At 37.0% G+C, this 24645-nt stretch overlaps 1 protein-coding gene across 1 annotated transcript in view; it reads right to left on the minus strand.

Annotated features, from left to right (window-relative positions):
• Positions 1 to 4893: 4893 nt before the first annotated feature.
• Positions 4894 to 24645, minus strand: part of TTC33 (tetratricopeptide repeat domain 33) — a gene marked incomplete at both ends in the record, with an annotated part of 33236 nt that continues 13484 nt past the window's right edge. The window contains 3 exons of the mRNA XM_080701411.1: positions 4894 to 5247; positions 9788 to 9919; positions 11165 to 11246. Coding sequence (XP_080557537.1) covers positions 4894 to 5247; positions 9788 to 9919; positions 11165 to 11246 — 568 coding nt within the window. The remainder of the gene's footprint in view (positions 5248 to 9787; positions 9920 to 11164; positions 11247 to 24645) is intronic.

A 24645-nucleotide genomic window follows, 5' to 3' on the forward strand; every position in this document is an offset into this window, starting at 1 on the left:
GCACATACCAGTCCTGCTGACACTCGCTCTCCACTGCCTTGGAAACAGTGTTTTACAAAACCAGAAAATACTACCAGTAGAGGAATAACACAATAGGTACAAGGCTGAAGAAAAAGAAAGACCAGAGAGCAGAAAAACTCACCTGCCTTGCTGTGGCAGGCGCCACAAGTGGCACTATCGTGCCTCACTGCCCCGACTTCACCCGACTCCAGAGGCAAACAGGAAAACAGCCAAGCCTGACGTGAGCAGCTGCAGATCATCGGAGTTGTGGGCCATCAGTTCTTCCTGCGCACACATGGGCTGCAGCTCGCAGCAGTGGTGGCGCTGCGCCCTCCAGGGATCCAGAGCACTGAAGGGGAAACCCGCACACCTTGTGGCTGTGGGCACAACACCAGCACCATCTTGCCTCGCTGTACCCAAATCCAGGGATGAACAGGAGGGCAAGCAGGGACCTGAAGTGGGCAGCTGCAGGTCATCAGAATTGAGGGTCATCCGTTCCTCCTGCGCAAACATCAGCTACAACTTGCAGCAGGGATCTAGACCAGCGCTCAAAAACACCATAAATGAAGCCTTGGTTCCTGCGGGGGGAAAAGCTCAGCGCAGCATCCCCCAGGGACTCATGCAGTCATGATAAACACCCTGGGTCTGAGACTTTACTTTTCAATCCAGCAAAGGTGGGGAAGCTTACCATGCCTTCCAGAAATCCAGATCATTGCATAGCAAAACCTTAAGTGAAGCCACTGTCCCAGCAGGTGAACACCCAGCTCAGGGCCCCCAGGGACTCAGACAGCTGTGATAAACTCCCTGGGTCTGGGACTGCATTTCAACAGGATGGTGGGGGTGAAGTCTGCTGTTGGATATAGGAGAGGCTCAGACAGATTCAGGCTCTGCATCAGTGAAAAGTTTTGGGTGAGAACTGCACTTAGCACTAGACCCAACTAGTAGGATCTTCAGGATCATCACAGGCTACCCAATCGTGGTGAACGGGGAGAGATCAAACTAGGCAACAAAAACAAAAGACCAAGTGACGTTCAGAGGCAAACCAATTAGAAATCATTCAAGACTTGCCAAACCAAGTCACGAAAGCCAGAAGGGCCTGGAGTAACATATTCCAAACTCTAAAAGAAAACAACTTGCAGCCCCCAATTTCCTACCCAGCAAAACTCTCTCTCAAATTAAAAATAAAAATCTTCCATGACAAACAGAAGCTGGTTTTCATTGCTGAAAACTATTTTGGCTATTCTGGATTTTTTGTTGTTTCAAATAGATTTAAGGACTGACTTTACTATATCTGTGAAGAATGATCATGGTATTTTAATGGGGATTGCATTCAATCTGTATACCACTTTTGGGAGGACGGCCATTTTGGTATTTATTCTGCCTATCCAAGAGCATGGGAGATCCTTCCACCTTCTAAGATCTTCTTCAATTTCTTTTTTTAATGTTTCATAATTTTTTTTTTTGCAGGTCTAGGGATGTAACCACCCAGGGGCATTCGACCTCCGAGGTACACCCCCTGCCCTACTTTTTATTCTTTATTTTGAAACAGGGTCTCACTAAGTTGCAAAGGGCCTCACTAAGTAGCTGAGGCTGTCCACAAACTGGGATCCTCTAGTCTCAACCTCCCGAATGCTGGGATTACAAGCGTGCGCCACCACGTCTGACTTCATAATTTTCATTGTAGAGGTCTTTTTTACCTTCTTGGTTAGATTTATTCCTAAGTATTTTATTGTTTTTAAGATTATTAAAATATAAAATGTTTTCTGGATTTTTCAGTGGATTTATGGTTGTCATATAGAAAATCTTCTGATATTATTAGATCTATTTTGTATTCACACACTTTGATGAATTTATTAATCCGTTCTAAGTCTTTTCATTGAGTTTACTGGGTCTTCTAAGATTATGTCATCTGCAAATAGAGATGGTTTTTGATCTTCTTTTCCTATTTGTATTCCTTTGATTTCCTTGTCTTATTGCTCTGGCTACAGCTTTGAGTACTATATTGAAAAGGAGTGGGTAGTAGGCATCCTTGTCTTGTTCCTAATTTTAAAGGGAATTCTCATAGTTCTTCCCCATTCACAAACTTATCAAAGCTAATAAATGTGTTGAGCGTGGGAATGTGGGGAGGGAGGGGGATCAAAAAGTACTGTGTGCATGTGTGCCTCTATCACCCTGAACTTCATCAAAACGTATGATTACAGTGCACCACTTAAAAGAAAAAAGTCTGTGCTGTTCAGTTATGACTAGTTTTCTGAGACAAAGCCTTTTTATTTTAAGAAATGATTACAGTTTTACAATTTAAAAGACTTGCATATTTAAAAAACTACCATTAGATTTGTATACAGGCCCCAGCTACAGTAAATCTGGGTTCTGTAATGTGTATCTTGCATGAGTTTTCAATGTTTTTGTAGAATTTCTTAGCTTAAGATAAATACTCTATAATCTAGGAAGCTGTTTACTAGAGAATTGAGTCTCAAGTTATCAAGCATAGTTTCAATGTGTAGTATTCTGACACATGAGTGTCTATGATATATAGTTTTCAAGCAGAATACAAATATTATTCAACATAATATGAACACTAAACAGTGCCAATTCAGAAAAAAACATTAAAAATCAATAATTGCATCACTACTATGAACATTTTCTCAAGATTCATAAATATTTATTATAAATAATAAGCTTGGTAAACTACTATGAATGTGTATTTGCATCCCTGCAAAATAACAGATACATTTTTATCTTCATGAATGGAAAAGTTTTAGCTAATAGCATTGTCAGGGGCCTTCCTTCTTCATACTCACTATTCTTTTTTTCCTCCAATTTACAGATCTACTGAATATCTTATATCTGAGGAGAGACAAGGCTACCCTGGCCTACGAATGACAAGGCAGAGAGAGAAAACAATAGATTCTTTAACAGTCTAGTGGCTACAGGCACTCTGTGCTGGGTCTTGCCTTTTTTGAAGTTGAGACACAGACCTTATGCCACAAATGATCTCCAACTGATAAACCAACTGCAGCCCTATAAAATCAGAAGTAGTGATCTCTCATTTACAGATAAAAAATGGATCAGGAAGAAGTTCTTTCTTAAAATTAGAAGAAATGGAAGTATCTCCAAATTAATTCAAGCTATTCACAGAAACAGGTAGCATTTACTGAGCACTTTATGTGTGAGAAACCATGTAAGGTGCTGAGTATATATTATTCTCTCACATAAGAAATTAAGAAAACCAATCTAATTTTTCAAAAGCTAACAACAAAAAATAATAGGAAAGCCTTTAAAGTGCAAAAAAACTATTTATTCACAAATTACACAATAAACACCCATTACCAAAAAAACAACATACCAAATATTGACTAATCACTTCTCTAGATACGTACCTACCCTTTGAGGATATTTCTTGTTAAACAAAATCAAATAATTAATATTTTTATTACTGTAAAACTGCTTTTTCTAACCAGCACTTTCTGATATATAAGTTAGGGGAAAATATGGTACTTTTTAAGGCAAGTGCTGATTTCCCAATTCCGAAAAAAAAGTATCCTACTAAAACAAAATTTTTAAAAATCATCCTCACAAAAAGACCATTATTTACATGTTCCAGTAGTGTTAGGTATGATACGTTAACATAAAGTAGCTTTCATCTGTAAGAGATAAAATTAATTTTACATCAATATCTTCCTGAGTATCAGAAATAATAGAGCCCAGCAATTCTAAATAATTGTATTATAATATATAGTATAAAAATAATAAATCACATTAGCAATGATAATATTGGTTTATGAATATGGCCTTCAATAAACTACTTCTTTAATATATCCTTCTCAAAATCATGGGATTATACTATAAATCACATTCCAGTTTCTATGTATTTTTTGTTTCAGTTACTCACTCACTGGCACTTTAACAGTAACATTCTACTTTTTTTATTTTTAGAAATATGTTAGCAATTGAAAATTTAATTATTTTCCATTTCATTGGAGAGTTCCAAAAAAAGTTATCTGGAATAATCATCCTAAATCATTAACTAGAAAGTTACAATTATGGAGTAAGTATTTTCAGGTTTTTTTTTAAAGCATCTAAAAATAAGGAAAAGAAATAATACATTTGGTTAGAATAATATAGGAATACAATTTGTTATAACATGTCTGCAAAAGCCATTCATTTTTAAAAGTACCCACATATTTTTAAAATGACCCACTTGTGGTACGGACTACCATAATTTAAAAAAAAAATCATCACTCTGACATTTATTGGTATTTCACACATTTAACAAATGCTGAAGACAGCTACCACTGCTATAACTTTAAACTCAGAATGGAAGCACAATCAAAATAAAAATAAACTTCAGGAAAATGTTCAAAATGTACACACTTGCATGCATTGTCAGACAAGCTTTCAAAATTCTATATATAACCAAATAATAACTTTGAATCAAAATGAATGTAAATACCTTCAATTCTTTTGAAGACTTACTTTAGTGAAGCAAGAAAAATGTAAACATGAATTGAAATATGCAGTCTATTTCTAGGAGGGAAAGAAATCACACTTACTTTATCATAAAACGAATCAACAGATCAACATTTTAACAGAATACACTTTTCAGGTTGTGTCCTTAAAATGTATTCATTGATATATTCAAATTAAACTAATTTCATCAACCAAAGCACATTTTACTCAATTTTATTCTTAAGAAGTATAAATTATAACTTATCAAAGCATAGTCTTAACACTATACAAGAATTTTACCATTTAGTTTTTATATGCCTCATCTAAAAACTTATTTTGCAAACAGGAGTTTTTCCCTCTTTCTCTGAAGTAATTGTCCCTACGTCTAAACTCTAAGTAGCAATCAAAAACAGAGATTCAAATAACTCCTCTATGCATACTGCTTCATCGAGCTTTGATAAAAACAGAGCCGTCTGGCGGGGACACACCATCTTCCTTCTCAGTTACAGTCTCTACAGTCCCAGAAGCTGACACAATGACCATTGTTTTATTTGCTGAAGCTGTCTTCTGCTCTTCAGCAATAGCTGCGCAAACAGCAACAATCTCATCACTTTCAAAGTCATAGTCGGGAATTGACTTTGGTGAAATATGTGTTACTTCAGGTGGTGCTTCACTTTTTTTAATCCTCTGTGCTACCTTCTGTTGCTCCTGGAGTGTTCTTGCCCAAGAAAGGTCTTCTTTCCATATTTCAGGGTTCATTGGATAGATGTGAAGGGCTACTTGGAAACTTCGAATTGCCTGAAAAAAAATAGGTGAGAGTTCTTCACTTCTTTTTGTTTCTAAAATTGTTTAATACAATCACACACACACACACACACACACACACACACACACACACACGTATATATCTATATGTATGTATATATACACATATATATGCTTTCTTTTTCATTTTAATTTTATTTTATGGGTGCACTATAGTCTCACATCATAATGTGGATCATGTTGACAGTGGCATATATTCACACAGTACTTGGTGCCCTTCCTCACCCCTGCCACTTCCTCTTTTCTCTCCTTCCCAATACTGAATTTCCAGGTTAACGTTTTATTCACATGTATATACATATTCAAATGTAGCTTTTTCATTGATTAACCTCATATATATATATATTTCTAATGTATTATGTTAATGTATATTAGAACATAAAGGACAGAAGTTAGGGCTTTCTCCTAACCAGTGTATAATCATTGGAGTGAAAAAACAAGTTATAAATTAGGCGTGGTGGTGCATGCTTATAACCCCAGTTCTTGGGAGGCTGAGACAGGAGGACCCTGGTTCATGGCCAGCCTCAGCTACTTAACGAGGCCCTCTGCAACTTAGTGAGACCCTGTTTCAAAATAAAAAGAATAAAAATAGGGCTGGGAGTGTAGCCTAGAGGTAGAATGCCCCTGGGTTCAATCCTCAGTACTGAAAAAAAATTATAGAAAAGGGCAAAAGTGGCTGAAAATAATGATGTATTAAAAGCCATTAAACTAAAGGTACTGATACCAGTGTTTAAAATAAGGCAAATATATTGTTTAGCCTCTTTTTACCAGCAAATATATAAAACTAGGGATTTTCTGGGCTAACCCACAATCATAAAGGTACCTGGAATACATACTATTGAAGCCAAGAGTTTAAAACTGAGCCATATTAACATTTACTGAGTGTTTACTATATTCCAGGCGCTATTCCAAAGACTTACATGTATTAATTCATCTATCCTCACAATAACCCTAAGGTGGTAGGTTATTGTTTTTGGTCCTCATCTACAGAAGCAGAGAGATCAGTTACCAAAGGCATCGGATGGAATGTGGCGGTGCTGGGATGCAAGCCCGGGTGCTCGGCCTCTTGAGTCCGTGTTCCTATTCCTGGGTTGTACTGCTTAGCCACAAGATTTCTACTTCAGTTTGGGTCAAGGTCAACCTCAGCACAACTGACATTTTGGACTAGATTCTTTATTGGGGGAGGGGGCTATTCTTTGTATCGTAGGATGTTCAGCAACATCCCTGAACTATAGCCACTACTGTGACAATCAAAAATGTCTCTGGACACTGACAAATATCCTCTGGGTGGCAAAATATCCTCCAGCTAAGAACCACTGGTCTAAATCTACTGTGTACTGCTCTCTAAGAATGCTTACTCTCTGGACAAAAGATCCTTACACAAACAGACTTGTTTTAGAATTCCACATAATCTGCCAGATACACCATCTGTTCTCAGCCCTTTTGAGACCATTATAAAGAGAAGGTTATATAGTGGTAGAGATACAAAATAGTAAATGGAGAGTGTAGTATGAGTTTGAAGGGTAAACTGGGTTTTGGAACTGGAACCAAGAGAGTATGGTAAAATACTGGTTACATTTCTTAAAGTTATCAATGAATACATCTTTTAATTAGGTAGCCTGTAACAAATAATAAAAATACAATCAAACCTTGATGACTTAATTTTGTTTAAAGATAAACAGTATAGTCAGCAAATAAGAGAATATAGGTTAGCATCATGGGCTTATACATGCTTATATATGTTTTTAATATTCTAAGAAAAAACTGTCCTAGGAATGTAAAAAAAAAGTGTTAAAAATGAATACCTCCTCATTATATAAAACTAATGCCTTATAAAAGACAAAAAAGTATTTACTCATATTTCATAAAATTTTAAAACAGCAATACAGCTTACCCATTTAAATGTATAATTCAGTGGTTCTTAGTATATTCAGTTATATAGCTACCATGGCACTAAATTTTAGAATATTTCATTACCCCAAAGAGAAACTCCACACTGATTAGTAGCAATCACTCTCCATTTCCACCCAAAATCTCAGCTTCACAACCATTTACCTACTTCCTTTTTCCTTTATTTCCTTTCTTTTCCTTTCCTTTCCTTCCCCTCTCTCCCTCCCTCCCTCCCTTCCTTCCTCCCTCCCTCCCTTCCTCTCTCTTTCTTCTTTCTTCTTTCTTCTTTTTTGGTATAGAAGATTAAAGCCAGGGACATTTCATCTCCCAGCCCTTTTTATTTTATTTATTTATTTTTGTGTTTGTGGTACTGGGGGCGGGATACAGGAGCTTTTCTACCTCCAGGCTATACTCCCAGCCCTATTTTTAATTTTATTTGGAAACAGGGTCTCACTAAGTTGCTGAGAGCCTCAGTCAGTAGCTGAGGCTGGCTTCAAACCTATGTGATCCTCCTGTCTCAGCCTCCCAAGAGCTGGGATTACAAGTGTGCACCACCATGCCCGGACTCTCCCAGAATTTTTTATTTTTTATTTTAAACAAGGTCTAGCTAAGGGGTTAAGGCTGGTCTCGAACCTGTGATCCTACTATCTCAGCCTTCCAAGTAATGGAATTACAGGTATGCACCACCACATCTGGTTTATTCATCTATTTTCCATCTCTACAGATTGGACTACTTATATTTCATATAAATGAAAGCATAAGTAGCCTTTTGTTTCTGATTTATTTCACTCGGCGCATTGTTTTCAAGGCTCATCCATGTTATAATGTGTATCAGTACTTTATTTCTATTGCTGGATAATACTCTGTTGTATAGATATGCCATATTTTACTCATCCACCCATCAGTTGATGGCATTTGAGTAGTTTCCACTTCTTGGCCTTGTAAATAATGCTTCTATGAACATTTGTGTAGAAGTTTTTGTATGGATGGCTGTCTTCTTTTCTTATAGGTATAAGAGTAGGAGTAGAACTGTGATGTCATATAACTGTATATTTTACTTTTTTGAGGAACTGCTACACTGTAGCACATTGGAAGCATCCTACTAGTTGCATCCCACTAGTAAGGTATTATGGTGCCAGTTTCTCCACACCCTCATCAACACTTGATCTTCTCCATCTTTTAGTCACCCTAGTGGATATGAAGTAGTTATCCACTCGATATGGTTTTGATCTGTAGTTCCCTTGTGGCTAACAATATTAAGCATCTCTTCATATGCTTACTGTTTATTTGGAAAAATTCAGATTCTTTGCCCACAGCCAATTCTTACCTATTTAGCCTTCACTACCTACAAGGTAGAGTTCAAACATGTTGAGAAATACACTTAATAACATATATAGACAACTTCACACATGAATTCTTCATTTTCATAAGCTTCTACCCTTTCCCACTTACCCTTCACTAAGCCTAACAAGTTTCAGTTTAAATATTTACCACCAGCTATGAGTGGTAGTGCATGCGTGTAATCCCAATACAAGGGAGGCTGAGACAGGAGGATCCCATGTTCATGGCCAGCCTCAGCTACTCAGAGAGGCCCTCCACAACTTAATGAGACCCCATTTCAAAATAAAGAATAAAAAAATAGGGCTGGGGGTGTAGTTCAGAGACAGAACGCTCCTGGGTTCAATCCCCTGTACTGTAAAACAACAACAACAAAATATTTACCACCATGACTGTCCTACATTCTTTCTTCCTTCTCCTATAAAACCTATTGGTGGTTTTATCTCCATGATGATACAATTTTATAATGAGGTAAATTCAGTGATCCAAAGAAAAAAGCTAAAAGTTACTTTTTGTCTATTTAAATAGTTTACCAAATGCTAAAGTTTCATATTACATTTTTGTTTTTAGCCAGGCATGGTGGTGCATGCTTGTAATCCTGGTACTTGGAAGACTGAAACACAAGGATCGCAGGTTTGTGGCCAGCCTCAGTTACTTAGTGAGGCCCTCTGTAACTTACACTGTGTTTCAAAATAAATAATAAAAAGTAGGGCTGGGGATGTAGCTTGAAGGTAGAATTCAGACCCCTGGGTTCAATATTCAATTCCTGGTAAACACACACACACACGCACACACACAACACACAACACACAATTAATTTTTGTTTTTAATTTATTGATGCAAAATAACTAAAAATAGTCTGAACCTGATATCATTGTTATTTATAATCACAAAACATATTCAGTAAAAGCTTTGATCTGTGTTTATGAATGAAAATCTTTTTTTTTTTTTTAGGGGGGTAATGGGGATGGAACCACCCAGGGGCCTCAGACCTATTTTTTTTTATTCTTTATTTTGAAACAAGTTCTCACTAAGTTGCAGAGGACCTCCTACTAAGTAGCTGAGGCTGTCCTCAAAACTATGATTCACCTGTCTCAAACTCCTAAATACTGGAATTATAAGTATGTGCCACCACGCCCAGATGGATTAGAATCTTTAAGAGGTAATTTTCTATTTATTTCCTGCAAAGATTTGATAAACAGCTATTTCTCTTTTGGTTTAGTTGATCAAGTGTATGTCAAAATAAACTTAAAATTTCCTCATTATAATAATCCAACTTCCTTACCAGGACTATCTCTCCCAATCCAAGCTGGGCACGTCCCAAAGTTTGCCAAGACTCCCATGAATGTGGATTTCGCTGTACAGCCATTTCTGCTGCATGAACTGCTGGGAACATCTCATGAAGAGACATTAGGACCTATATGCCAAGAAGAAGGAGGAGGAGGAAAAAAAGAAAAAAAACCCTGTCAGTAATATATACAAACAAGCAAACTACTGATGGATAAAGACTTTCTTTCTTTCTTTCTTTCTTTCTTTCTTTCTTTCTTTCTTTCTTTCTTTCTTCTTCTTTCCCCCCTCCTTTGTCATTCAGGGTCAGGAATTTTAGTCCTCTTTTTACTCCTAAAATACTATGAAGATACTTTCTAATTACTGAACTCTATGTCTATCTGGTCAAATCTAAGTCAATTCTATTTCTGCCATAGCTTCTCAGAACAATTGAACAACTACTTTCACTTCTATTTATTCCCCTTACAAATGTGTTTAAACACTTACAATGTGTTTTTTAGAAAACTCCATGTTTTAGTGTTAACAATATGTAAATTAATTTGTTCAACCAGTCATCCTATTGATACTGAATAAAAATTATAGGCCTCCTCACAACTGGGCTTCTCAAATCATACAAACCAGAAAACTTAGAGAGTTTATGAGAATGCACCACACTGTATTCTAAAGAAAAGAGTTGAATCTTTGGGACCATTACCATTCTAGGATATTTTTTACATAAACAACATTAGCAGGTTGTAAACCGAACTCTTGAAACAGTTTACCATAAATCCTGCCATGATATAGACTTATGATTGAGAGTTAAATGTATCAAAATGAATGTTTGTGTCAATAGATATAATTCATTTGCGGTTTTCCTGAATAAACTAAAATCAAAGCTAGTAATGCATGTGTCTCATGTTTGAGATCATTATCTGAAAAATATCTGTTAAGATACGCATATCGAAGCCAGGAGTGGTGGCTCACGCTTGTAATCTCAGCTTTCTGGAGGCTGACACAGGAGAATCGCGGTTCGCAGACAGTCTCAGCTGCTTAGTGAGGCCCTCCGCAACTTAGTGAGACCCTGTTTCAAAATAAAGAATAAAAAATAGGGCAGGGGGTATAGCTTGGAGGTCCATTTATTTAAGAGATCACATATGAATTTTAAAAGACATCCATTTGCTGAAATTGTATCATAGTTATGTCTTATCACAGTTAGGTTAATATTTAATTTCATTGTGAATGCAAATGAATGTCTAACTTTATGCATAAAGTGGAGCCATAAATAACAGAGTAAGCAAGTTTTCAATAAATCAAGTTTACAATTTGAAATTGGTTTATCACTGCTGAAAAAATAGCACAATTTCATAATGAAAGCAAAATGCTGCATAATTTTTACCTGTGATTTCATCTCATAAAGAGTGGCATCGTTTGGAGTTAACTGTAGTGCTTCATCCCACTTCTGAATTGCCTCTCGATATCTGTGGTTAATGTTAAAGTTACATCAATATTATATTTCCAATAAGTATTTGAGAGCACATGACCATTTTTTTAAGAAAGGTAATAAGGAATAATTATTTATCAAGAAATCTTCCTACTCTGGAACTGATAATAATAATAATAATGTTATAAAAACCAGAAAAATTAAAGAGAACTACTCAAAATATAAACAGCAGAAATCTTTCTCCAAGCCAGGCATGGTGGCACATGCCTGTAACCCCGTTACTTGGGAGGTTGAGACAGGAGGATCAAGGTTTGAGGCCTGCCTCAGCGGCTTAGTGAGACCGTCAAGAACTTAGTGAGACTGTTTCCAAATTTAAAAAAAGGCTGGGGACACCCCTCCCTCTCTCCCCCCTCCCTCCCTCTCCTCCTCCACCTCCACCTTATTTAAGAGATCACATTAGATCCTCCTTCTCATCCTCCTTCACTAACCTCAACACTGGCCTATGTTCACATTCATTTTAGATGCATTATGAAGGACTTTTCTGAAAATTTTAAAAACTAGTTGCTTCTCTCTAAAGAATATGCTTAGAGGGGGAATACCACTATCCAAATGCACAATTAGGGCAAAATTTATTCAATAGATCCTCTGTTGCTAGGCATTAAAAATCATTTCAGCTGAGTGTGGTGGTGCACACTTGTAAGTCCAACACTCGAGAGGCTGAAATGGGAGAATCACAGGTTCGTGGCCAGCCTCAGCAATGTAGTGAGGCCATCCAAGAGAGACCCTGCTTCAAAATAGAAAATAAAGTGCAGCTGAGGGTGTAGCTCAAAGGTAGAGTGTCCTAGTAGGTTCAAGCCCCAGTACCACAAAAATTAATTAGACAGGAGAATCATGGTTCACGGACAGCGTTAGCTACTTAGTGAGGCCCTTTACAACTCAGTGAGACCCTGTTTCAAAATAAAAAGACTAAAAGCTGGATGTGGTGGCGAATGCCTGTAATCCCAGCATTCAGGAGGCTGAGACAGGAGGATCGTGGTTCAAGGACAAGCTCAGCTACTACTTAGTGAAGCCCTCCACAATTCAGCGAGACCCTGTTTCAAAAAGGATGAAAAATAGTGCTGGGGGTGTAGCTCAGAGGTAGAATGTCCCTGGGTTCCATCCCCAGTACTGCAGGAAAAAAATTTACACAAATAAGGAAAATGTGACATGATATCAATGCTGAATCTAAGTGGTGGGTATAAATGATTCATTATATAATCATTCAACTTTTCTATATGTTTAAAAATTTTTATAATACAAACTTAGAAAACAGTCTCTAATGGAAAGTAATATGCATGTTTGCTATCTTTTCATATGGATTATGCATTTACACACACATAAACACATGTGTGTCTACATACAAAGGTACACACACAACTTTTAAACCCAAATCTGTTAAATGTAAATATACTCAAAAAAGGAAAATACAATAGCAAAATATATATATATATATATATATATATATATATATATATATATATATATATATATAAAATTGGGGATTGAACCCAGGAACATTCTACCTCTTAGATACAATCCAGCACTTTCTACTTTTTTATTTTGAAACAGGGACTTACTAAATTTCTAAGGGTCCCGCTAAATTGCTGCGGCTGACCTCAAACCTGTGATCCTCCTGTATCAGTGTCCCAAATACTGCGATTATAGGCATGCACCACCACACCCAGCTGTAAAAGGTTTATTAAGTGCAACTGACTCAACAGTTCCATTTCTTCAAATCTTTCTTACACTGACCTGTACATATGCATGTTTGAAATGATATTTCCTATAACATTTGTAAAAATTAAAGATGAAAATCTTCTTCCTCAAAAAGAAATTATTAAATTCATTATAACATATCATACAAAGAAATATTAAGAATTCATTTACATCCAAATCTTTTTTTTTTTTTTTTGGTGGTACTGGGGTTCCTGGAAAACCTTTTACCTCCGGGCTACACTCCCAGACCTATTTTTTATTTACACTTTTTTATTTGGAAACAGGGTCTCTTAAGCCAGTGTGGCTGGCTTTGAACCTTCACGATCCTCCTGTCTCCGCCTCCCAAGCGCGGGGATTACAAATGTGTGCCACCATGCCTGGCTACATCCAAATCTTTTTAGTTCAGTAAGAATCTGAATAATCAAGGCAGGCATGGTGGTGCATGCTTGTAATCCCTGTACTTGGGAGGCTAAGATAGGAGAATTGTAGGTTTGCAGCCAGCCTTAGGGTCCCTCTGCAACTTAGTGAGACCCTGTTTCAAAATAAAGAATAAAATAGGGCTAAGGGTATATCTCGGAGATAGATAGAATGCCCCTGAGTTTAATCCCCAATAACAAACACACACACACACACACACACACACACACACACACACACACACAAATCTGGATAATCAAAGATCTGTATAGCCATTAAAATTTTTTAAGTAGTTTTGTAAGTAATAATACAAAATGATATATAAGATATAATAAGTTAAAAAGGCAAAGGAGAAAATCATATTTAGAATGCTACCATTTATGAGGTTCTAAAAGATAGATAAATGCATATGCTTTTAAAGATTATCTTTAGAAGGACTAAGAGATTGGAGACTTGGGTTAAGCTCACTTTTTACTGTATATTTCTGGTTATTATTGTGTTTTCTTTTTTTTAAAATCACAAGCATGTACTACTGAAGCTTTCTTTTCATTAAAAAATTTTAAGAATCAAAGCACAGGACTAGGTAAGATTAGAAAGAGGTGAGAGAAGATAAGAAAAGGCACTAGGGTAAAGACATTAGGGCCACAATATTTAAATTTCAGAAGTAAAAGAGAGGATAGACTTGCAAAGACAACTGAGGAGCAGAGATAAAGGAGGAGGAAAATCAGGTTTCAAAAAAATCAAAAGAAAAAACTGTCATGAAGAGAACAATTAAATTAAACCGAGTACCTCAGAGATATTTATACTGTGTAGATCATTATAGACCATAACAGTATCCACAGAATGGTGTGGACAGAAATCTTATGAAAAGTGAAAATCATATTAAAAGTAAAAAGTGGGAACAATGAATGCTGGGCGACTCATTTAGGACCTTTTTCTGTAAATAAGGAAAAATAAATGGGGATACATGATAAAATGAGGGTGGACATATCTCAAACACATGTTCAAACTGAACTTATCACCTCCTATTCCTCATATTCTTGACTTAGAGAACAGCACCACCAAGTCATTAAGACAAAATCCTAAAGTTGGTCTTGACTCCACATTTCCCTTCCCTCACTCACATAAAATCATCAATCCTCTCTCTCTCCTACCCCTCTAATTCATTCCTTTACCCACTGTCATTGCTGCGGTCTTCCTTGTGCATAACCAGTCTTCTTGAATCCAGTCTTGCCTGGCTCCAATCCATGTTCTACTCTACCTCAGCAAGATTATTTTGAGATACAATTTTAATAACTTTATTTTATCAATCAAAATATTTCAAAAGCTTCTAGCGATGTTTAGGATACAGAAGTTCAAGAATCTTACCTTCAGGAAGCATTCAAGACACACTAAACACGGTCCCTCCTTCAGAGTCTCTACTTAGCTCTCATATTACTTTCAATTGACACTATACATTTCCAGTTCTACTGAGGTATTTTCAATTCTCCAAGGAGAATTGATTTCTCTTGGAATTATACATGTGCATCTTTCTGGGGAAATATTGTTCTGCCTGTTTTTGAGCTAATTCCCACTTGTCTTTCAAGACTCTGCTCTGATGGTCTCTTTTCCCCCAAATCTTTCCAGATATTCTTTAATTCTTCACTCTCCATTTATTTTATTTTTATTTTTGGTGGTACTGGGGTTCCTGGAAGCCCTTCTACCTCCAGGCTACACTCCCAGACCTTTTACTTTTTATTTGGAAACAGGGTCTCTTAAGCCAGCGTGGCTGGCTTCGAACCTGCGCGATCCTCCTGTCTCTGCCTCCCAAGCGCAGGGATTACAAGCGTGCGCCACCACACCCGGCTCCTTCACTCTCCATTTAAATACCCAACTTTCATATCATGTGATAAGCTCTAAAACAATAACACTAAATAACATTCACTGAGTAAAAAAATTTTTAAGATGTTAAGAAATTAGTATACGCTAAGCTAACCTGGGTGAGGAGAGCAAAATATAAAACAAACATCAAATGATGTTGAATCTAATTTATCGCTGCTGATCAAAGACTGTTAGATTTTACATGGCTTTAAAGTAAATTTTAACTACTTATTCTGATGAGAATCTTGAAAAAAGAAAAATGTATATATATTATATCACTGTTAAACAAAGAATATTTTATTCTAGATACAGTCAATTCTCATTAATCATAGTAACTATATTCTATAAAAATCACAACCAGCCACGCGTGGTGGCGCATGCTTGTAATCCCAGTGCCTAGGAGGCTGAGACAGGAGGATTGCAGGTAAGTGGCTAACCTCAGGTACTTAGTGAAGCCCTATACAACTTAGTGAGACTCTGTTTCAAAATAAAGAATGAAAATAAGGTTGGGGTTGTAGCTCAGAGGTAGAATAACCCTGGGTTCAATCTCCAGTACCAAAAAAAAAAAAAAATCACCATAACCAATAAATTAATGAATAGTGAATCATTGCTCCTAGGGAAACATAGGGTTAAGTTCCTGCAAACCTCTGGTCATATATTTATCAACCCGTCAATACACAACTGTTTTTTATGTGTGTTTCTATTAAAAGGCACCTTATTTAGTATATATTGCTGATTCATTAACTTTGAACTCATGCCTGACAGTGCTAGAACTTATGTCTAAATGCAGCTTATCTAACACTCATATTTTCTCTGGAAGGCGCATTACAGTTTCCTCATGTTTATGAACACTAGAAAGCACTTCAGCATTATGCTTGTGGGCATTTTAAAAAGCTAAATCACCAAAAAAGGCACGCACAAAAATGGAATACACGGCACTAAGTACCACAGAAAGGACACCTGTTTATGGCATAAGAGCTGAAACAAAGGCAGGGCATCACCTTGTTTAACCTCAACTGAGAGCACGCACATCAAGAGATTCAGAATGGTTGTGCTCTGTGCATATCCACTAGTCCCCACCAGAATGCCATCCTTGAGGTCTGACTTTGGAATTACACATGCATTTTAGTGAGTAGCTGAGTTTACAAACCAGAATTCACTAACAATGAGGAACAGCTATATGCAACAAATTTTGCAGTATGTTTCTCTAAGTCAAACTAAATGCCACTAACCATAAATAATTACCACTTTCCATTAATTTCTTGATGGATTTTTACTGTTTATTTGTAACACATACTTTTATATATGTATTTATATAGAAATATCAAAACAAATGTAAAAGTTTTCTGTATAGCTACATTTTTAGAAAATGCATGGGTAACATAAAGTTCCATCATCTAATTTTAAATGTTTTCTAATATTTGCACTTGTGCCTCAAAATGCTTATTAATAATAGAATCAACTTTTCTGGTTGACTTAGTTTAGATTGTGTTATTGAAAGTAACTTTTTTTTTCTCTAGCATACATATCCGAAAACAAAAATTTAAATTACTTCCTTTACTCTGTGGAAGACTTCATATGACCATTATTGTACTGAAAGGAGTTTTAAGCCAAGCATGGTAGTATATGCCTATAATCCTAATACTTGGGAGGCTGATAAAGGAGAGTCACAGGTTCCAGGCCAGCCTCAATAACTTCATGAAACACTGTTTCAAAAAATGAGGTTGAGTCTGTGGCAATGAGGTAGAATGCCCAAGTTCACAATCTTTTATATAAAAAAGGATAGTTTTGGATAGCTCTAATTAGAAAGAAAACCATCTCATTTCCAATGTAGTTGGATCAAGTCTTAACCACAAGTCCCAACTTAATTTTTATTTTTTTAATTATTTTTTTATTTTTATGTGGAACATACTGAAAATGGCATACATTCAGACTATGCTTGGTAGCCTCCCCCCTTCATCTCCCCCCCCCAACAATGAGTGTCCAGGTTACCATGCTATATTTCTATTATTACACAAATTCAAATGTAGCTCCTTCATTAATCAACCTCAGCCTTCTCCTATCCTTCCATTTTAGCTTTGGTGAGGTTTCTCCTCCATTGTCTGGAGTCCCTCTGGTATCCCTGATACTCCCTAGTTTGAGCATATTAGAAAAAACAGAAGTCCCTTCTCTTTCTGTGCTTTGCTGATCTCACTTAACATAATGTTCTCCAGGTCTTTCCATCTTCTTGAGAATGACACGATTTTGTTCTTCTTTATAGCTGAGTAGAATTCCATTGTGTGTATTTCCCATAATTATGCAATCCATTCATCTGTTTATGGAGACCTAGGGTGAACTGTGCTGCTTTGGACAGGGGTATGTTTATGTTATTGCAGTTCTCTGATTTCAACCCTTTTGGACAAATACCCAGGGGTGGTTATAGCCGAATCATACAGTGGATCCATTCTCAGTTTTCTAAGGAATCTCCACACTGATCTCCATAGTGGCTGAACTAGTTTGCACTCCCTCCAACAGTGTAAAAGAGTTCCTCTTTCTCCACATCCTCGCCAGCATTTATTTCCTGAATTGAATCCCCCCTCTAAATTATTTTGATTTCTATCCAGAAAATAACGTGGTTTTCTGTACCTTAACAACAGGTTTAGAAATAAAAAGATGCCAGGCATGGTGGCGCATGCTTATAATCCCAGCACTTGGGAGGCTGAGACAGGAGGATCGCACAGGTTTGAAGCCAGCCTCAGCTACTTACTGAGGCTCTCAGCAACTTAGTGAGAGACCTTGTTTCCAAATAATGTATAAAGTAGGTCTGGGAGTATAGCCCAGAGGTAGAAAAGCCCCTAGGTTCCACCTTCAAGACCACAAAAAGAAAAAGAAAAAGAAAAAGAAAAAGAAAAAGAAAAAGAGAAAGAAAAAGAGGGGGGGAGGGAGAGAATCTGGATATAAGACAGCAATAATTAAAGGGAGAGAAAACTGGATCAGGAAAAGTGTTGAGATGATGAACTAGAGTTGCAGTATGATTCTACAGTTGAGGCAAAGATACAAATATACCTTAAAATAAGCCCTAAACTGCTCAGAGTCTTAGTAGATATGACATACTGAAATTATATAGACATAGGATTAGATTAAATCATAAAGTTCAATATCAGTAGTTAAGCTGTTTACTTACTCATAAGAATAAATATGTCTTCAAGTTTTTAATTCATTATAGACAAGACCAAACCATTTATGGCACATTGATTCATTCTAGAAACAGCTGGAAGAGGCTGACATTTCATTAAGGTGTACACAGTGAATAAATGTCATTTTCCAAAACAAAATAATGATGCAGCTCCTACCAAGTGCAAGACATTTGTTATGTTTTATTGTATTAAAAGCAATTATTCAGTTCTATTCCTGAGAGAGAACCAATTTTCTTAAACAAGTAAAAAGTCACAATTATAACCTCCCAAGTTTGACTTTTGATACAAGAATAACTAAAAATATTTTATTTTTAATTTAATTTTTTTTTTTTTTTTTGGTACTGGGGATGGAACCCTTCTACCTCCGGGCTATACTCCCAGACCTATTTTATATTTTTATGTGGAAATAAGGTCCCTTAAGCCAGCGAGGGGACTTTGAACCTGCGCAATCCTCCCGTCTCTGCCTCCCAAGTGTGTGGGGGGGGGGGGTTTACAAGCATGAGCCACCATGCCTGGCTAATTTAAAATACATATTTTTTATTCATTCACTTAACATACACTAAATGTCAGAAAACATACTTTGATAAACAGTAATATCATGAGAGAATCTGGACCAAATAAAACATAAAAAAATAAATAGCATGACTATAGCAAGCTGCTTTATTTTAGTTTCATAAAATCACAAAATATGCAAAAGGCATAAGAATAAGCAGGACTCCCTCCCCTCACCTAGATAAGCCCAACTATTTGTTTCCACAGAGAAGGAAAGGCTGCCTCTAAGCAGCCTTTTGCACAGAAGCCCTTTAGGGACATTATTCTGGTGAATATTGGCTCATAGTACCTTTTTATTTTTCTTTATAGAATAATTGAAACTCAATTTATTTCTGTATTTTCAAAACTAGAAGGTCTACATATGCAGTAGGATGTGTATTTTTCATATCTAGGTATACATATGCATCTATAGCATCTAACAGGTATCAGTATTTCTGAAGGAATAAGGTGGACACAGGTGTAGACCACAGTCTGTGTAATGAGCTGGGACAATACATGACAGGCCCTAACCAGAAAGTAGCTCCTACCACTAATTCAAAGTTTTAAATACCTCAATTAGAAATGTAATCTTAGGAGTCTCCAGATTACTGCATAGTTGGCGAATAAACAATAAAAAAGGCATACTTTTGTCCTAAAAGAGAATTAATCCTAGTGACTGACTGAAGACTTTAGTCTATAAAATGAAGGTGAAATACTAAATAAGGTCCAGAAGATTATTAAGGCACAATCTACATGACCATGTAGGGTACACTTCAAGAAAACTTGATAAAGGGGTTCATATGTAACAGCTAACAGAGAAAAATGTACATGCCAGTCAACAATATTTACTATAATTTAACAACTGTACCGTTCTTAACAAAAAGTATATACACATTAACAAATGTAATCCCTTGGTACAATTGTCTATTGAGCTTTAATGTCATTACCTCTAAAAGTAGTAACCATATCACCTAAAAATAAAGTGTGCTATTTTAAGGCAGATTATGGGAATTTTAAGCCTCTCTCAACAATATTCCAAATGTTATTACAGATATAACATGAAAAACTCTGGGAATTTACAATGTTGTATCTGCTTTGAAAAGTGAACTTTTTCCTTTATAATAATCCTCCCATTCACAATTTTCTATTATTATTATTATTATTATTATTATTAATTATTATTTCCTGGTACTGGATATTGAACCCAGGGGTGTTTTACATCCAAGCTACACTCCCAGTCCAATTTTATTTCTTATTTTGAAACAGGGTCTCACTAAGTTGCTAAGGGTCTTGCTACATTGCTGAGGCTGGCCTCAAACCTGTCACAGCCTCCCAAATACTGGGATTACAGGCATGGCAACTGAGTCCAACCCCCACTCACAATTTTATAACAAATATAGTAGCAATAAATTCTGTACAGCTTAACAGCAGCACATGTATTTCCGCCACCACCAGCTTATCTGTTCAGCCTTTTTTCCACCACTCCCCACCACACCTCTGCTTTGCTCAGCTGGATTTTTACTGGGTCCCTACTCACAAGCATGCCTTTGTTCCTATGGATTCCCTGGTACATATACACATGACTTCAAGGATTGCCTTCTTCCTCTTTCCATCTAGTCAAAGGCTCTTTCTTCTCTAAAACCAAGTTAGAATATTCCTCCAGTGCCTATCTACCTCATTTGCCCTACCTTCTCCATGAGAAATTCAGAAACACAGCAGAGAGAAGCACAGAAAACATGAAGAGAGAGGGCAGGAGGTAGCAATACTGGCAAGACATTAGGGAAGAAAACAATGTCTAGAAGACGAGCATTGTGGTACCCATCTATAATTCTAGTATTTGGGAGGCTCAGACTGGAGGATCACAGGTTTGAGAACAGCCTCTCAGCAAGTGGCGAGACTCTCATCAACCTAGTAAGACTCTATTTCAAAAATAAAAATAAAAAAGGTGCCAGGTGTGGTGGCGAACGCTTGTAATCCCAGCTTTTGGGAGGCTAAGAGAGGAGGATCTTGGTTCAAAAACAGCCTCAGCTACTTAGTGAGGCCCTTTGCAACTCAGTGAGACCCTGTTTCAAAATAATGAATAAAGATTAGGACTGGGGGTGTAACTCGGAAGTAGAATGCCCCTGAGTTCCATCCCCAGTACCACAAAAAATTAATTAATTAATTAAATAAAAAACAAAAAAAGGCTAAAAGTGTAGGTCAGAGGAATGCCCCAGAGTTTAATTCCCAGAACTATACACACACACACACACACACACACACACACATATCCCCCTCTCTCTCTCTCTCTCTCTCTCTCTCTCTCTCTCTCTCTCTCTCTCTCCCTCTCTCTCTCTCTCCTAGGACAAAAGTGGCAAACACTTTTACTCTTACTATATTCTATGTCATTACATCAGGAACAGAAATTACAAAAAAATCCAGGCACTAGGGGAATGTGAGTACACACAAAAAGAACAAAGAGATTAGAATTCTGGGTGTAGATGAAGGACCTTGAAACTTTGAATGTTTGAGGTTTCAAGTCTTTGCATCTTCTGAGGAAGGGGCTGGAGGTATTTGATATCTAGAACAAGAGTTGACTAAATTATTAAATTTAGGTCCCACAAGTTATTATTTCAGGCTTTGAGGGCCACAGCTTCTGTCACATCTACTTAGATCTACCAGTATACTGCAAAATCAGCTATAGACAATACATAAATAATTGAAACTAACTCTGTAACAAGGGGGTGGTACTTACCTACAATCCCAGCTAGTTGAGAGGCTAAGGCAGAAAGATTCAAGTTCATAACCAGCCTAGGCAACTCAGTAAAACCCTGTCTCAAAATAATATTTTTAAAAGGTATGGGGATATAACTCAATGCTTGCTTAATATGTGTGAGGCCCTGAGTTTAATTCCCAGTTGTACACAAAAAAAATAGGGTATGGTTTGCCAACCCTTCCTCTACTTGGTCCAAGTATTGTTGAAGTTTGTCTGCTGGGCATGGTGGTTCATATCTACAATGTCAGTACTTGGGAGACTTAGACACCAAGATCAAAGGTTCACAGTGAGCCTTAGCAATTTAGCAAGACCTTCTGTAAAAAAAAAAAAAAAAAAAAAAGTGCTGGGGGTGTGTGGCTTGGAGGTACAATGCCCCTGGGTTCAACTCTAGTACAAAATAAATAAATAAATAAATAAATAAATAAATAAATAAATAAATAAAGTTCATCTTTTTTTACTTCCAGTCTTAACTTTCTGCCTGACTAAACTAGATGCAGCCATCACCCAATAGAGGGTATTTACAGAGATTCATGGAGGCATTTTTGGTCACACTATGACTTGGAAGCACTAGGCAAGAAGTCAGGGATGTTAACCTACAAGAAAAATGGCAGTCCTGAGCAATAAACTGTCCTACCAAAATGCCACCAGCACTACCACTGAGAAGCAGAATGGCTCACCCCACCCCCATGCTACACATCTGCTTCAATACCTAAGTTTAAGTTGTCCCAAAGTACAAAATAAACTGAGGCTCCAGATGAGAATGAGCATCGCTAGTTCATTTGCTCTTTCCTTTAGGAAGACATGCACACATGTACAAACAGAGGCACACAGACTGGAGGGGAAGAGATAAATGTCCTCTTTTCTCCACTGTTTTTTTTTTTTTTTTTTTTGGCAGGTCTGGGGATGGAACTTAGGGGCATTCAACCTCCAATCTACACCCCCTGCCCTATTTTTTATTCTTTATTTTGAAAAAGGACCTCACTAAGTCTTTGAACCATGATCCTCTGATCTCCACCTCCCAAATGCTGGGATCTCAAGCGTGTGCCACCACGCCCGGTTCTACTGCTTTTATTTTTTTTATTTTTTATTATTTATTTATTTATTTATTTATTTTTTGGTGGTACTAGGGGTAGAACCCAGAGGCTTTCTACCTCCGGACTACACTCCCAGACCTATTTTATATTTTATTTGGAAACAGGGTTTCACTAAGTAGCCGAGGCTGGCTTCGAACCTGTGCAATCCTCCTGTCTCAGCCTCCCAAGCGCAGGGATTACAAGCTTGCACCAACACGCCCGGCTCCACTGCTTTTATTTTAAAAACACAACTTGAAAACATAACTAATGCTGCCAGCAGAGGAACAACTAAATGAATACACTTTGCTGCTCATCATGCACAGAGATTCGGAGGAACAAGTGAGCTGTTTCCCACTGGCTAAAGTGAAGCAAGAATGGTGAACAAGAATTTCTTAGTGTCAACTTGTTGAATTCCCCTGCTCTCATTTCTCACTTCTCTCTTGGGTTACTTCTCTTGGCCCACAAACAAAGGGTGGCACCCCGTAGTTCCTCCATTTTTGGACCACAGGAAACTTGGCACCTAATAAATCAATAGTCTCTCATAACTCCTGTAACATAATCTCTTAATTCAACTTCAGTCTGGAACAGACTGAAAAGACACAGCCCTATTGCAGCTGTTGGGTAGGAAGCATTAAAGATTAAAAAAAAATTTGGTTTAAAGTCACTGTAGTTAATAAATGACCAAAGTCTGATTCAGCCAGCTTAAAAGACAACCTTAGCAATATGCAACTGAACTAGCACAAGGAAGGAAGCGAAGTGAATAGTTCCAAGGATTATATAAGGGCAGGGTGAGATAATACCCTACAATGAGGTAGAGAACAGCTGGTTGACAAGCCAAATAAGTCAGATAGCACATTCATTTACCAGACAGAAACGTCAGAGTTCTTAGCTACTTCGGTCCCAATTAGATTTCTAATTTACTGTAGCTTTAAATTTCATTTTATTTTATTTTTGTGTGTAGCTTTAAATTTAATGAGCTATAGCATTAATATCTTATTCACTTAATCAGTCTTTATAGGGCACTTTTTCTGGGTCAGGCAGCATTCTAGATACTAAGCAGTAAACAAGATGTAAAGGGTCCCTACATCTTACTTTCTGCAATATATGCATGTGGAAAGGGAATAAGGGGAAAAAAAATACTAAGTTAAAATACAAGCACCATATAGAAAACAAATGGAAGGATGTAATTAATAGCTAGTGATCACATGGCTACCCAAAATGGATAATCAGGAAAGGTCTCTCTAGGAAAGCATGTAAGCTAAGACCTGAGTAACAAGAGGCCAAGCTGGGCATGGTGGTGTATGCTTGTAATCCCCGCGCTTGGGAGGCTGAGACAGGAGGATTGCATGGGTTTGAAGCCAGCCTCAGCTACTTAGTAAGGCTCTCAGCAACTTAGTGAGACCCTGTTTCCAAATAAAATATAAAAAAATAAATAGGTCTGGGAGTATAGCCCGGAGGTAGAAAGCCTCTGGGTTCCACCTCCAGTACCACCAAAAAAAATAAAAATTAAAAAAATTAAAAATTAAAAATTTTTTTGAGGCCAGATACATGGAAATCTAGATAAAGTATTTTCCAAAGAGAAGAGCCGAGAGCAGGACAATACATTCCATGTTTTGAGGAAAGGAAATAACATCTGTGTGGCTATAGTAGGAAGAAGCAAAATGAGAGGTCTAAGAGGTAGGCTAAAGCTATGATCACAGTAAACCTAATAGGCCATGGCTATAAATGTGAGTTTAATGTAGGTGATAGAGAATTTATAGCTTTTTAATGAAAGAAAAGAAGCCAGTTAAAAAGCCTGTCAGGCTAAAGGGAGGGGAGTAGACAATAGGGGTAAAACTGCACAGAGATACCAGTTATAAAACTACCAAA

This window comes from Muscardinus avellanarius (assembly GCF_963383645.1).
Source record: "Muscardinus avellanarius genome assembly, chromosome: 1".
Classification (NCBI taxonomy): Eukaryota; Metazoa; Chordata; class Mammalia; order Rodentia; family Gliridae; genus Muscardinus; species Muscardinus avellanarius.